Source organism: Lepisosteus oculatus, chromosome 4, assembly GCF_040954835.1.
Source record: "Lepisosteus oculatus isolate fLepOcu1 chromosome 4, fLepOcu1.hap2, whole genome shotgun sequence".
Lineage (NCBI taxonomy): Eukaryota > Metazoa > Chordata > Actinopteri > Semionotiformes > Lepisosteidae > Lepisosteus > Lepisosteus oculatus.
In genome coordinates, this window is record NC_090699.1 from 47704251 (window position 1) to 47721473 (window position 17223).

Sequence of the window (17223 nt, forward strand, 5' to 3'; positions counted from 1 at the left end):
TTAACAGCTCATTAAAATTAGGTATATCTCTGGAATGGGGATAATCCCAATGATTTAAGGACAAAAAAATCCACTAAAGCTGTCTTTACAATGAAAGAAATATGGATCTTAATGAAAGAGCAAAATCAATTTGTGATACCACATGTTTTCAAAATTAAAATTAAATTAAACTAAATCTAAGAGGTTAAAATAAAATATTTGCAAAATAAAATTAAATGTAAGAACAGAAATGGATCCAATCAACTAACTGCTCTTCACTTGTGAGGGACCCAAGTGCGATTTTTGTAGTATTTTTAATGCATTATAAAGCAATACATACTACTGCTGCATTTATGTGCTGAAAATAATTAACCCCAGAACACCTCTTCTAAGTGAAACTAATTGTGTTATCTTAAGAATGAGTGAAAATGACTAAACACATAATAATGCATAACACATTTTTAAGCATCGAATATGTGCTGTTTTATATATTGTAATGTTGAGCGAAATCTAGGCTGGATTTCTTGCACACTAGACAAGCATGTTGCCTCATTACCAAAGGGTTCAGACCTCCTGGAAAGATGCTAACTGACTGTTTCATGCATCTTCATTTCATTTTACACTGCATGCCTTTTTATCTCTTTCAATAAGGAAGCAGATTTATCTGACAATGTTAATGTTTTGATTTCCAACTAGATACATTATTTATAGATACTATCACACTACTATAACCATCTAAACAATATGTAAAAGTTGCATTTATGTACATTATGGTATTCCTATAGTTTTGCACCATAATCAGTTGAGGCTATGGGCAACATTCACATTGTACTTTTATGCAGATAATACTGATAATAATAATGTTGAAAATGAAGTCTAATATTTGTACCACAAAAGTGAAATAGTTAAATATTGTAGACACTGAATTGAAATGAAAATCAAGCAACTATTGAATTTGAATATACAGTATGTTTTGTTAACTGAGTTAAATCTGAGTTAACCCAGGTTAAAGTTATATATTGTAATATATTGTATGTTGAAACTGTGCTTTAGTACTCTATAAGACATCTGAATTGTGGTACTTGCAGTATCTGGCAGTTCTAAATGAAGTATTTCTTTAGATCAGCAGCTTCAGAGATCATTTCCTCCTCTGATCTCCATTTAAGAGGAGTGTCTTCATCTTCCTTGTCATGCTTTTGGAGCTGTGAACACAAAACAAACAAGACACATTACAGTTTATTTAAATGTATAGTCCTGGTATTATTGTAATTCACACAAGATATTGCATTGCTTTAGTTTGCTTAAACTCCAGATATTTTTTTTCAAAAATCATACTGCACCTACTGTATACACACCGTAACTGTACCTGATTAATTAAGGTCATTCTATATTATCCAGTTGCAGATGTATGATATTCTTATATTATTCCTTAGAGTGGTGCCATTACAGTGGTTTGAGATACAGTATTAGCCTGACAACTCAGTTAGTTATAATGTTAAGCTTTGCAGGGCTGTACCCGCAGTATGGCATTTCAACCTAAACTTCTAAAGAAACATTTTTAGGACTTGAAATTACAACAATTAAGAGAAAAAAACAAACTAAAACAGAAAGATAACTTTTAACCAGGTGATTCATTGCAAAGAAAACCACATCTAAGAATTGCATGTCATGCTTATTGTAGTATATTTCCTGTAATGCTGCAACATCAGAGAAGGGACATTATTACTGTGTGGAGAGGAAGTCATTTTATATACTGTTCACCCTTTTTACTTAGATTTGTGTGGAATTTTCTGGTTATTTGATCCGGTTAAAAAGTCACTGTTTGTGCTTTAGAAGCCACAGACTAACAAATTATAAACTAATTACATTATATCCATTGGTCTCAATTGTCTCATTTATTAAAGCTCTTCTACAAAGAGGTTGTACTGTATGTTTTTCCATGACATATGACAGATAAAACAGCTTTGCTCTTTTGTTTCCATTAGCTGTTATAACTGCATCTTAGGTATCTAAGATTGTCCAGCAATGTATTGTGCTAGACTTGGAAAATCAATAAAGACATAAAGAGCAAATAAAAGTGCAGTATATTTGCTGATGTCTGATTAGTTTTGCCTAGCAGCTGTGTCTGCCTTAAGCGTGAGAAGGAATCAATGACACCGATAAAATGCAGACCATATTTGTTAGTACCAAAAAACAAGCCAAAAAAAATAAGATGGGGGCAGTGATAGAACTCATTTTTATTATTGTATTTCAGTTGATTTTGTTAGGTATGTTATCAGTGTAACTGTGTATGCTGTTTTTGACATTAAGATTTTTTTCCATTTAATGATTTTTCTAATAACCTTTAGAAAACTGGCTTCAAATTGGAAATGAAGGATTACATTATACATTTACAGCATCCATGGGTCCAGCCAGGTGGCCTGAATAGATTGTATATCAAAGCCATACAGGATTTGTCCTTCTGTGCTGAGGTCAATGGTGGTATTAAAAGGGATCCACCCATTATTGATTTTTATACAAACCAAAGAGCATGAGCCCCCACTAAGAGAAAAGAAAAATGACAGGTCAGTTTAATCACATTGCAGTAGGCTTTTTTACTTTGTTCTTCGGAAATACCAGAAAACATGTCTTCTACCTTGTTATTAATTCCTTAGAAAACACCACTGGATATTGAAAGGAAGATCTAAGGTTGTCACAATCAATGAGCTGATTACAGTTTTTAAACAGTCAACATGAAAGGTAACATTACAGGGTCAAATGGAATGAAAGAGTTTAAGAAAAAGTCTTTCACTGCAGAAGTTAACTAGGTTACAACAAGGAGACAGTGAATATTAGTAACACTCACAGTTTTACAACAGTTGTTCACACACTACATAATCTTCCTCCAGCTTCCTGAATTAACAGATCCAACATCACAACATGCATACAGACCCTCTTAAGTTCTTTAGCCTCAGCCTTTGTATTCTGTGACATCTATTTCAAAACAAACAATTCAAACTGCTAAAAAAAACTGGCAAAGTTCAGCAATTCACAAACAGTACATTTATAAAGGCCAGCACATTATTTTGTAAATCTACTGTACATTCAAAATATAGTGTAATCTGTAGGAGCTATCAAGCCTCTTTGCAAATGGCTAAATAATGACTGAAATGAACATAGCGAAAGTCCAGCAGGGTAGTATCTCTTGATCTGGGATTTCTGACCAGATACCCACAGATTTCTACACTGGACAATTTGTTCTTAATATTATAAATAATTGCCCAGGATAAGGGGATCAACAGTAAACATCTTACATATGGCAATTAATCAAAGGCAATGGAAGTAGAAAACAAGGTTACAATGGAAATTCCAGAAAATGTGGAAAATACAGACTCATGGTAAGAAAAAAATTAAATTCAATATGACAGCATTCCATAGGTTGACATGTTGCAGCATATTGATGCAAGTGGTGGTTATAACTAAAGTTGTTATAGTGGTATCATAAAGTCACAAATAAATGGGTGGAATATGCATGACCTGATGTCCTAGATGTAGTGCCCAGTATTCCTAAGACATTTGTCATGGTAATGCCATTAAAACACACTGTGCAGTTATGTTGACCATATGTACAGACAAAGAATATGAGCAAGCAAGCATGAAATAGAATTTGATTTAATGACATCTTGTCAATGAAGGTAGGAGCCTCATTTTTAAAGAATGAACCTCATACCTTGAGCGCATGTCAGAAATTAGAAAAACTAAAAAAATAAAGTAATCCATCACTGTTAGTTATTCAATCAGACTCTCTCTGATGTGGGTTGTGCTATTCAGTGAAATCCTGATTTGGAGAAGACCACATGCAGTTTCTCTGCACAGCTCAGGAACAGATTGCATTTGGAAGAAAACAGCAAATTATCAACCCTATCTGTGAAATGGTGCCGAAGTCCCATGAGTAGACATGCACTTGTTTATTGCAGTGATTTAATGTGACTGGTGTTGAGTTCTGTTCACAGATCGGGAAGTTCTAATTATGTTTTTGTGCTAACAAAGAAGAAGCCTTCCATCTGTGTTGTTTTACACACACGTGACAAGATTACACTTTTTAGAGACTATAAAAAATAATATTGTTGCAAAAATAATATAAATTAGCTCACATAATACATTGTAGAGACAAAAAGAAAAAGATAAATGGATTATGGTGTATCACTCAGAAAACCATTGAAAGAATTATGATGAAATACATGCTGCATTACTGGTATGTTATTAACTTCTCTTTATCTTAAAAGATAATGTATTGACAATTTTTTATTCCTTTTGTATTTTTTTTTCTTAGGATCATATAAGAATGCATGGAACACATTGCAATAAAATATCCATTTGTGACTTATTACTCTAGAATTCTCTTTTCAATGAAAGAAACTGAAAAAAGCAATATACAACATGCTAATATATAGAAAAGACAATAAGGAACATACAGTATGTATATAAAAGAGCTGTGATTGTGATAGGGATACAATTTTCCTAGCCAGTAAGGAAATTAAATGGTAAATGGTAAATATTTTTGGTATAATAAAGCTCTTTTTTATTATAGGGGCTCCATTTTGTTCAAATGACAACAGACTAAGTTGTCATTTGTTCAAAGGGCATTTCATTTATTTAATGTCAAATTGCATTGGTCCAGAAGGACTGTATTATGTGCAGATTATGCAGTTTTATTTCTCCTGAGCACCAGCCTGCCCCTGACATCTTGTATTACAAAAGTTAGCATAGCATTATTTTTTTAAAAGAAAATACAGTAGTACAGAAAAACATCAAAAAAGAGAAAAAACAAAATGTCTTTTTTTCTAGAACAAAGAAGATTGCAATTTTAATTCAGATATTGTGAATCCCCAAAGGCAGCAAAGAAAACCCCAGTTACCATCATAAGCCAAACAAGGACAAAGGCACTACTTTGCATAAAGAATGTCTGCAGAAAATGCTAAGACAAGCTGTTAAAGCAGACACTCTGGGATCCTTCAGAAACTGGCTAAAACTGATATCGGGATCATGCAGTAAACTGTAATTAAATGAGGAAGATGGGCTGAAAGGCCGCCATTAAGATGTCCTTCTGTCCGTAGACCTAAAACACTGGGAAGCTGTACCAATACACTTTTGGAAAGATGAATTTGTATTAAACATACATTGATGTAATCTGGACACTAAGATTCATGCTGGACTGTAGGGGACACAGGAATGTTCATTAGGGGGCATTATGGGCAATCCTAGCTTGCAACATGGCACTCACCCCTTCTACAATAAAGTACCTTGCTGGCACTTAGAAATTTGCAAGCCTTGGAAGTTTATAACTGGTGAGAGCTGCCATGTCCTCTTTTTGATGCCTTTGCCCTTTTGTTGAAAATGGACATGCAGGGAGAGAAGAGATGAATGGCATGATTTTGGAAGATTAGGATATTGAAGTCATTACCTTGTTTGGGTGTGAGAGTCATAGTACTGTAGCAAACAAACATAATTAACAAAACAATGATTCTAAATTTGTGAATGATTAAACAAAAATAACAATTATTGTAGATTCTACATTTTAGAAAAGTACTAAAATGATATTCCAGAATATTCCAGTGTACAGTAGCAGTCATCAATGTGCTAACTGAATAAAGGTTACATGGGACCTTAACACAAACAGGTGGAAGGCTATTTCTCTGATATTTGTGAATCAAATGAAGATTATGAAGCATATAATATACCATGACATGTACCCAAACCATTTAGACCTCTACCAAAGCATTAAGAGCCTGACATTTTAATATATACCATGTTCAAATTCTGACAGCTTTTATTTGTCTTCTCCACGGAAAACTGAAGACGGCTGTCTAGAAACTTGTCAGAATGTCTAATAAAGTCTTTGAGGCCCTGTCTCATGAAGCAAAGAGTGAGATATCACTGCAATGCACGTGCAACTCACAAACACACCTGTCAGCCTTACAGCTTTAAATTAAAAGAGACTTGCTGCAGGTAGGAACTGATGTTATGTGAAAATGAAGCGTGAAATTTCAGTGTTAAATTTGTTGAGCAGGTAGACAAGAGATGAACCTTTCCAAATCTTCCACTGCTTTATTTTACAAGAGAACAATAGAAGGAAACAGACCAAAGCCTTCTTCCTAGAACAAAGTTATGATAGCTTGAAAGTAAAGTATATACAAGGTTATAGTTTTATTTTGAATAATATTGGCATTAACTGGAATAAAACAAATGTCATTAAACCAAAGATAGAATAAAAATAATTCATTATAAAGAAGAGAATTCAATATTCCAATAATGAATTTTATTCAATATGTGCAGTATATATGTGTGTATACTGTGCCTTGCAAAAGTATTCAAACCTTTCCTATCACATCACATTTTGTGAAATTACATGTAATGATGATTACATGTTTTTTTCAAACTTAATGTATTATTAAAAACCTGGATACTCAAACTGAAAACTTCTAAGTTCTAAGTACCTAGCAAATGCCACCAAAAACTAAAATATGATGATTGCTTAAGTATTCAGACCTACAGACACAATATTTGGTGGAAGAGCCAATTAAGGCCACCAGCCTTTTTGTTTTAGTTTTTATCAACACTGCGTACCAGATTGGAGTAATATTAAGCTTACAGTATGTTCTCTCAGTTTCTTTAGGGAACTCTTATGCACAGCAATTTTCATGTCTTTCCACAGACTCTCAATTGGATTCAGGTCAGGACTTTGAGTGATTCAAGGACATTAACTTTAGTCTTATTAAGTCTTTACATTGCAGCTTTGGCCTTGTTTTTTGGCCATTATCCTGTTGATAAGCGAATGTTTGCCCCAGTTTTAGGCAAAAACTTGATAGGCGAATGTTTGCCCATGCTTGCCTTGTTGACTGAGTGGAGTACATTTAATTTCCATTAGAGGTATGGCTTTACATGTAACCAATAAGTTTCAATATTGTCTTGTCTGACCATAAAACTTTTTTCAACATGTTTACATTATCATAATTGTGCTAGGTTGCAGATTTTTTCAATTCTATACAAGTCCCCTTTTTAGAGTGACTGGAATATTATTGACTCATAGATACTTTCTCCCATCTCAGGTACTGAAGAGGTACTTTGTAGCTCTTTTAAAGTTATTCTTGAAATCATGATGGCATCCCTTACCAGTTTCAGTTTCAGCAGTGTCTATACTTAATGATTGACTTCATTGTGCTCAAAGTCATATTAACGTCCTTGAATTTTTTACATCATTCTCCAGATCTTGTCCCTGAGTTGGTTTGAAAGCTCCATGATCGTCATGATTGAATTTTTGGTTAAAATTCACTACCTGACTGGTGCACCTTTTAGGGTGAAGTCATGTGAACTACTATTATTGCACACAGAAAGAGGTCACCCAACTTATTGTGTGACTTGTTAAGATAATTCTGTGCACAGAAATTAATTTAGGTAGAGTATGCCATAAAAATTATTTAAATGCATTTTTCCTTTTGTCTTTCATACAGTATTATCTATTTTCTTTCTTTTTGGTTGCTGCTTTAAATATGTGGTATATAATTTGTACATAACAAATTTCAACTGCTACTAAAAAAGGAACTAGACCTATATACTGTAAAATACTTTGAGTATAATATTGACATATCCAAATATATCCAAATATTAAAATACAATATGTATAGAGTATTTAAAAATACCTTTCAAATTCAAAAATTTTGCATTGCCATTATCTTTTATTTCACACAATCCATCAACAATGATCAGCCATACTTTAGTGCCTTTTCAGCTGATTAATATTAAGACCTGAACTAGAGAGCAATCACAGGACACTTAACATAATGCCTAAGGTATATACTTTGGAATTAGGAGTAAGGATTTTATTTCAGGAGTAAATTATTTAAATTGCTGAATAAACCTACATAGAAACAAGGTGCAAAATCCAAAGAAAAATTTTAAGTAAAAAAAAACATTCTGGTACCGGCAAGCATTGAGTCATGAACCTGTTTAAAGTAATAAACATAATTTTTCAGATAAATGCAATGACAGAGATGCACATTAATGGAATTAATAGACATGCCAAGCTTTATGTGACTCTAAACATGACATTTACAGATACATAAAATGAGATTCAGACAAAACTGGGCAAGTTTTCTTTTTCACTGTCCAAGGGGGGGCTTGCAAATATTCTTCTTCCCCTCACTTTCTGGGCCCTGCCTTGCAAATACAGGCTGTCTTGCAAAGCACAGTTTTTTAAGGGATTTTACCTTATTCTCTATAGAGGAACCGTAAAACATGCAGATTGCACTTATATCTCGTGTTATATCTATGGGAAAGGGGAATGTATTTTGTAACAGCCTCAATTAAAAAAAAATCTGAACAGTGTGTTTTTACTGGTTGTGAAAACACTGCAGGTCAGGGCAGTTGCACATATCTCTTAATACAGTAGGTAGATCTCAGGCAACTAATGCATGCACACAGCCATATGGTATAAAATGCTTTTTATGAACAGTTATGGAAAACAACAGGCAAAACAAACAAAAACTGCATTGAGAAGAAACATTTGTGAACCACAAAGATAAATATGGAAATTTCATGATTTTACAATTATAGCCTTCTTGAATCAAAACTAGTCTTTATGTAAATATTCAACAGAGTTTAAAGTAACTGATTCAATGTCTCTTGCAAAAAATAATCTATGAATTAAACATACTATGAGTAATTAAGGAATATGGAACATGAAAAAGCAAGTGAATAATTAGAATCAGGTTCTTAAATATTTAGGTACAGTAGGTCTTGGGACATTGTTTGGAAGACACAACCCTGTATTAAGATCAGAAGCATTGTGAATGCCTTAATCATTATACAGGTGTCTGGTGACAAGTCATGCCACAATCTAAGGAAATTCCTTTCCTCAGTGATAAACATACTGTTTTCACTGCCTGAGGACCCAGATAGCTTGCAGTCATTGTCACAATTGTGAATTATGCATTGCATTACAGGTTTCTACAGGTTTTCATCCATGACCTGAAATGAACCCAAACTGGGTCTTACAGCAAGTCAATTATCCTAGACATATTAGCAGATCTACAAAAATGGCTGCAGAAGAAGATATTCTGCATTTCACAATGGCCTAGTCAAAGTTAGGACCTAAACCGCAACAAAATGTTGTGGCAGGACTTGAAGAGAGCTCTTCATGCAAGGCAGCCCTATCACAAAGTTGAAGGGATTCTATAAGGAGGAATGGGCTACAATTCCTCATAACTAATCAGTGGTTTAACACCAGTTACTGAATTTAATTGTCACACAAGGTTACTGTATATGAATGTTGCATCATTTGAGCATGAATAAATGTTGCAAAAGTATCATGTTTTGTATTGTTTCACCAGGTTTACTTTAAAGTATCTGTTATTAAGATTTAGATTCTAATAACTTTTTAGCTATCAAATATATGAAAAATGAGAAAAGTTAATGAAGGATTTTCACAAAACTGTATCTCTCTCCATACCCTTCGTATAGCTGGGCAGCAAAGCTGCTTATCAGCATCAAAATGACCAAAAGTTTCTCTCACACTAAGCTCAAACTCTCCCTCTGGTACAATGCGTAACAGAGGACCTGATGTCTTGCTTAGATAAGAAATGATAAGAGCATTTGAAAATCTGATCTGAAGGAATATAGGGAACTCTAAGGCAGTTTGCGTAGGTTTGTAAACATCTTCTTCAGGACTGCCCACTGCCAGTAGCTGTCCCTATAGCCATGTTCAACAACTAGCTGATCTTAGAAAAGTTGGCATAACTGGTGTTGAAAAAGTAGTTTCCAAACTAACCCTGTTTGGAATCCTAGCTGGCCTTTTGGCCCTACGTTACACCATGAATTCCTCTTTAACATCAGGCACTATTCCTTTTATTTTGAAAATGGCTGAAGAAACACAATAAAAACAGTAATGTTGTCCAACTGCTTCTTAAAAGAAGAGTGTTTGAGCCTCAACTATTTGACTGGAAAGTGTTTACAATTCTTTATCCCAAATGAATTCCCTTCAGTTTCCAGTTCGGATGCTATGTCTCTGTTTCACTAGCAAGTGTGAAATACTTCCTGGAGTTACTGTATCTATACCCTAAGGATCTTATATACCTAAAAAAAAATCTTCTCTCAAGTCCATTTGTTTTAGAACAGGGGTTGGCAACCTATGGTAAGCATGGCATTATTAGCATACAAAGGGTTTCTTAATGGCATGTACAATGAAAGTGGTACATGTAATAATAGTTCAGTTGGGTAGCTGCGTCAGCATGCGTAGGCTGCAAAGGAACAAGTAATAGGTTTATTCCATGCTGAAAAAAAGAAGAAAGAAAACACAACGTTTCGGCCGTGGAGCCTTCTTCAGGTGTGCTAATATCAGGTGTAATAATAGTCTAATAAGCCACAAAGAAATTAAGTTAAAAAATGATAAAAACTATGACTGTTCTGTAATTCTCTACAACATGCTACTCAGTGAAAGCTCTTTGGTGTAGAAAAAAGATTCACTCATTTATATCACTTATATCATTTATAAGATTCATTTATTTACTGCATTATTTTTAGTAGGGCCAGTCTATTATTTTCACAGGAAAGATCGCTATCCATGCCTCTGATTACATTTTTCATGCTTAGGTGCAAAATCAGACATATTGAACAAAATGGTGGTTGCTAAGAAAGCAAAGTTAGATGTTCGGTCATTAACCATGTGTTGCCTAAAACCAATGTGTGGCAAAACTACAGAGGAAGATTAGAATAAGCTAAGACTTATTAATCATTTTTAGGAAAGAGGAACTGACCTCAAGAATATATTTTCTATGATGACTGACGGTGGCCCTGATACAGTCAGAAAACTGAAGGGATTCAGAAAGATCACTGCAGATCACATTGGGCAAACCACAGTAAATTCTCATTGTATTTCTCATCAGGAAAATATTTTTGCCCACATTTCAAATTAAGAGTTTCATAATGTGATGACTATAGTAGTGTAAATTTATAGTTTTTGTAAATTTTGTTGATGCTCGATCGGTCTTGATCCACAGGCAATTTCAAATTCTGCTACGAGATTGGAGAACTCAAAAAGTGAAAATAAGGGCAAGGGCTTATCATGCCCGGATGAGTGGGAGCTTGCATGGGGAGTTAAATTCCACCCAGGGCTTCCTGGGTTTCCTGGACCCCTGCAACAAATAAATGAGTGCTCAATCCATCACAGCCTCACTATCAAAACCCTCCTTTGCCACTGCTCCTGTGCTCTGTCATTGCACTACCAAACTAAGGCAAAGAGGGTAGAGGAATTCAGGAAACTTTGCCTGAATCTGCCTGAAAGTTTCCAAGTCTGCCCTTATCTTGTTTTGCCTGTCACCATGCAGTCTCCTGCCCAGCACCAAACCTGTGGCTTTTTTCTGTCTGCCAGAATCTCACACAGCAGGGTAACCCCCCGTCTGCCTGTGCAGCACTTACTTCCATTCAGGTTCTATTCAGATCCTGTTGGCTATTTTCCTTCCATAATCTGTCTCCATTCTGCCTCTCTGGTGGCCAACATTCAATAATCCATTTAGGCTCCACCAGCCTCCAATTACCACCGAACCGCATCAGGCTATAGCACTTGGATTATCAGCCTGTCTGTAGGTGTGGCTATTTCAGCATGCCATGCCATAAAAAGGCTATTATTGACATAAAATGCATAAATGGCCCACAGATCAATAAAAATAAGTGCATGTGCTAACAATTGGCACACCTCTTCTGAAAGGTTGCCAACCCCTGTTCTAGAATGAAGACTTAGCTTCTCCACAAACACCCATGATTCCCTTTTTATGAATTGGTGTTACCATTTGTAATTCTTCAATCTGCCAGTATGTCTTTTAATGAGTGTCAAAATATCCTAGCTAGGTGTCACTGGATAACATTCCTCATTTCCTTAGAAATATCTCATCATCAGGCCCCTATGATTCTTTAGATTTAAACTGACCTAGCCCTTATCAGTTAAGATATATTTACCTGATACTGCTAGAGCATGATCTATAACATGTCTGTTATTTATATTTTGTATGGTAAACACCTGAATGATTTATTAATTTATTATGCTTAATATTTCTTTATAATCTTCTATTGTTTTGTAAATTATTTACTCCCACTTTTACAGTTTACAGCCTTGGTCACAATATTTTTTGTTCCCTCACTATTAAACAAATTGCATTGGTGTTTTGAATTTTACAGCTGTGTTTGTGGCTGTTGTCCTGGCCTTGTCTATTTTAAACATTCAGTTACGGCAGACCCAACAGGTCGTCCAACTAGATAAACATGAAATACATGGCCTAGCTATCATTTTAATGGAATACATTGCATGAATGGAGCCTGGATCCATTAGATTGAAAGCTCTTGCATTAGACCACTTTGTATGATACTTTAAAGTACATTATTGTAATATTCATGTACTGGAAGCCTACTTCTAAATCCCCTTCATATGGAATCATGTACCTAAAAGAAAATTTCATAGCTGAAAATAAAAATAACTGGAATATAATAAGATTTCTGAACTGTATTAAAGTTATTAATTTATACAGTATATAAATATTATATTTTTTCTATAGCCAGTAGTGGTTAATGAAAACAAAAAAGAAGGTAGAAAACAGAAAAGCTTCTTTATAAACAGTTTCTAAATCAAATTCTTTAACTTGGTCACTTGCTGTGGTTATTTTTGGAATGTTTTGACATACTCATTTTAACTACATTTCCCATAAATACTTGTTCAAATAAAAAACAACAATAAACAAAATACGATTAAATAAATATAATTTCTATAACTACTTATAAACCACCAAGGTTGGACTGTACCTGCAGGACCCAAGGAAGCAGAAATGTGGAGGTGGTTACAGTATTTGTAGACAGTGGAAATACTATAGTGGAAAGCAATGTAAAGAATGGGCCATCTAGATTTATGTTTTATGATTTATTTTCAGAAGCTATCAGAAATAGTATGGCAGAGTTTTCTTGATACAATTATGGTGGCACAGGACACAAGGACAGCTTTCAATATGTCTTTTGTGAGAAAAGGGTAGTACCTCAATTTAATCTTAATCTAACCTCCTTTTTAGATAAAAACAAACTTAAAATAAAATTTGATCAAGGGATCAATGAAGTGCTACTGTATATATCCATTAATCAGTTTTAGTGACCCAAACACTTTCTGCAAGTGTTGCATGGTATGTCTATAACACAGTTAAAAACAAATAACTGTTTGTATTTATGATAGTAGCAAATAACACAACTTCGTTTTCCCTTTAATGTGCATTAAATGCTTTTTCTACATATTTCAAACCATGTTTAACATAAAAAAAATTCTTTTGAAAAACATACTGTATGTTCAACATCAAACGTTCAGAGATGGAGCCATTCAATGGAGATGTCTCACGTGTAGCTCCCTCGTTTATGTTGTTTATTTACATGCTATGTCTCCTTTTATATGCAAAAATATGTGTGCGACCATCACCTGCGACAAACAAACACTCTTGTACCTGAGATTCGGAGCCTCGGATCTAGCTTCAGTGGAATTGAAAGTACTTGCTTCTCAAGCGCAAAGCAAACAGGGACTTGAACGCAAGAGGAAGTGGGGTAATAGAAGTGGCGTGGTAGCGTGGCTCCGGCAGCGCGCCTGCCAGTCCCGCTCCCCAGGATCTTGCTTGCAAATGTGCTGTTGCTGGACAGTAAGATCAATGAACTTCACTGTCACATCAACACTCAGTGTGACTTGAGAGACTGCTGCATCATCTGTTTCACTGAAACCTGGCTGAAACCTAGCATTCCCAATGCCGCTGTACAATTCTCTGGATTCACACTTCACAGAATGGACCGCACAGCTGATTCTACCAGCAAGGAGAAAGGAAGTGCAGTGTGTTTCATGATTAATAATCTTTGGTGCACTGATGTAGGAATTCTCTACAGATCTTGCTCATGTAATCTGGAATACCTCAATATTAAATGTGGCCCTTTTTACCTACTGAGGGAATTTCCAGCTGTTATTATGACTACTGTGTACATTCACCTGCATGCTAATGCTGAATCGGCACACAGCAAGCTGTACATCGTCATCAGCATATTCGGAAACACACATCCGGAAGCTGTTTCTGTTGTGGCGGGGGACTTTAACCAGTGTAGCCTTAAAAAAGTACTACCAAAGTACTTTCAACATGTCTCTGTTCCCATTATAACACATAACGCAATAACACATTGGATCACTGCTATACCACCTTTAAAGCAACATAACGCTCCATTTCATGACCGCATTTCGGGAAGTCTCACCAAGCCTCTGTGCTTCTTCTTCCTGTTTACAAGCAAAAGCTAAGGAGCGTGCCACCTACAGTAAAGACCATGCAGTGCTGATCAGACAGAGACTGCTGAGCAAGAACTCGCAGACTTGTTTTGAAATGACCGATTGGTGTATATTCAAAGATTTGTCCACTAATCTAAATGAGTATACAGAGGTTGTCACATCCTATGTCAACAACTGTGTGGATAGATGTGTTCCTACCGAGAAGATCCGCATATATCCCAATCAGAAACCCTGGATGAACAAAGACTTAAAGCGTGGTGTGCTGCCTTTCCGATCAGGTGACAGTGAACTGTATAAAAAATCAAGGTATGAACCTGGAGAAAGCTATTAAACTGGCAAAGCAGGAATACAAGGACAAATTAGAAAAACAGCCTGGGGGTGACTCAAGGCACATGTGGCAAGGCATGCAGGCTATCATGAACTACAAAGTCAACACCAGTGGTATTTCCTCCACTGAAGCATCTCTACCAGATGAGCCGAACATCTTTTATTCCAGTTTTAAGGCTCAGAACACCGAGCCCACTATCAAGGCTCCCTGTGAACCAGGGGACTTTGTGTTACAGCTGTTGCATAGAGCCTTTAAGACAGTGAAAAACTGTAAAGAAGCCAGCCCAGATGATGTCTCCCTTCATGTCCTTAAAACCTGTGCAGGTCAGCTATTGCAGTATATACAGACATTTTTAACATCTCTCTGTCCCTTTCAATTGTACCAGAGAGCTTTAAGAAAATCACAATTGTACCACTGCCCAAGAAGGTAACTTGCTTGAACGATTACCACCCAGTTGCACTCACTTCAGTGTTCATGAAGTGCCTGGAAAAACTAGTATTGTCCTATATAAATTGCTCTATCCCAGACTCCCTTGACCCATTTCAGTTTGCTTACCGCCCGAATAGGTCAGTTGATGATGCTTTATATCTAACACTTTACAACGCCCTAGAACATTTAGACGGACGGGGTATCTATGTTAGGATACTGTTTATTGATTATAGCTCAGCCTTCAGCACAATTGTTCCCACCAAGCTAGTCCCAAAACTCAGGACCATGAATCTTATGCAACTCTATCTGCAACTGGATACTGGATTTCCTCAAGGGCATACCTCAGGTGGTGAAAATTGGTAACAATATCTCCTCTACAGTGATCCTAAACACTGAAGCTCTACAAGGCTGCTGTCTCTGTCCTAGGCTATACTCCTTAACCTACAATTGTACAGCTACTTAAAGCAGCAACCACATTATTAAGTTTGTAGGTGACACCACTATCATTGGGCTGATCAACAACAATGATGAGTCCACATACAGGAGTGAGGTAGAGCATCTTATAAAATGGTGCCTTGACAACAATCTGGCCTGAATGTCAACAAGACAAAAGAACTAATTGAAGACTTCAGGAGACCTAAAGGGAGTCACAACCCAATCAGCATCAACTGCACAGCATTGGAAACTGTCAGCTGCTTCAGGTTCCTCAGCCTACAGATCTCCACCAACTTGGCTTGGTCTCACAACACTATAGCCAATCTGAAAAAGGTACAACAGCGCTTGTACTTTCTGCGGTGCTTAAAGAAATGCAGTATAGGGAAGCAGTTCCTCATGAACCTTTACCGCAGCACCACAGAAAGTGTTCTCATTAGTCGCATCACTGTGTGGTACAGTAATACTACCATGCATGACAGAGATGCACTAAAAAGAGTTGTGGCAACGGCACAGGGGATTACAGGATGTGATTTACCATCAATTGGTATGTTAATATGGCAATAAACTACTCTACTCTCTACTCTACTCTGTATTTGTCTACGCAAAAATGTGAAGATCTTAGAATCTGTGGGTCTTAACATTAAAATACAAGAGAGGTATCTTTCTCATGTTAATTGACCCAGAAATTAATTATTCTAATGGACCATTGTCTTTTTGTCCTTAAAATATTCTTTGCTGTGTCATGGAAAACAAAAACTCCTATTAAATAAACCCATCATTAAGCAATGCTTATAGTTTTTAGTTCAGCTTATGACACTACATACATGAACTACATTTCTCAGTGTCCCACTGTTGCTCTTCTTGGTCTTGTGTTGCTTCACAAATACCACACAGCAAGCAACGATAAGCATCTTATCACTGGTCCTCCATAAAATTACATATAAACTTAAACTTTTTTTTGCATGACTTAAATAGCTATAGAAACTATTCTAGATAGTTAAAAAACACATTTTTAATGCACAGGTGCCTTTTTCTTCATTGTGAAGATTTTAGAATCTCTGTGTATGCTTCCCCTTACCACAAGAGCACAAAAGCACACAAGCTCACAAGTGCTCAATTTTCTCACAGGGATTCATTTTGTTTCTTTCTGTCTATCTGTCTCTCATTTCAGAATGCATTCTGAATGGATAAAGAGATGGTGCAACTCCTTATTTGATTATTGAGATTTTTCTAAAAACAAAAAAAAATGGAAGGGTTCCCAGAGGTATTCATAGTATGATACAGGAAAGGTGTATTGCAGTGTCTAGTATAGAATATCATAAAAAAATATTGTGTTTAAACATAATAACACTGCATTTAAACATAAATGCTTTCATAAAATCGTTAATCTGTTGGCTGTGGCAGCGACTTGTGTGGCGTTCTGGAATTGTTTTGGGATTTTGTGGGTTGCATTCCCATATTTCATTACATTCATGTTTGTAAAATCAACACAGAAATACTGTCGGTTTCTGCTCCATTCATGTGAAATGTTTCTTGCCATTTGCTGCGCAAGTCCAAATTCAAATGTATTCAGTATAAGTACAAGTTTCTGGAGTTTCAGATGAAAAATAAAACAAGTTTGTAAAGCTGTGTCTTTTCTGATTTTCACAAAAATGATGAAAAGTGATTAAACCAGGAATGCTCAATGACAGGGTGTTATACAAAAGATATTACACATGGTCCTTTTGTATTA

At 35.7% G+C, this 17223-nt stretch overlaps 1 protein-coding gene across 3 annotated transcripts in view; it reads right to left on the minus strand.

Moving 5' to 3' along the window:
• Positions 1 to 1019: 1019 nt before the first annotated feature.
• Positions 1020 to 17223, minus strand: part of LOC102688363 (fragile histidine triad diadenosine triphosphatase) — a 493799-nt gene continuing 477595 nt past the window's right edge. For 2 of the 3 annotated variants that reach the window (XM_069189317.1, XM_006630661.3), the window contains one exon: positions 1020 to 1181. In XM_069189317.1, coding sequence (XP_069045418.1) covers positions 1080 to 1181 — 102 coding nt within the window. In that variant the 3' untranslated portion in view covers positions 1020 to 1079. The remainder of the gene's footprint in view (positions 1182 to 17223) is intronic. The other variant, XM_015347081.2, reaches the window with a different exon arrangement.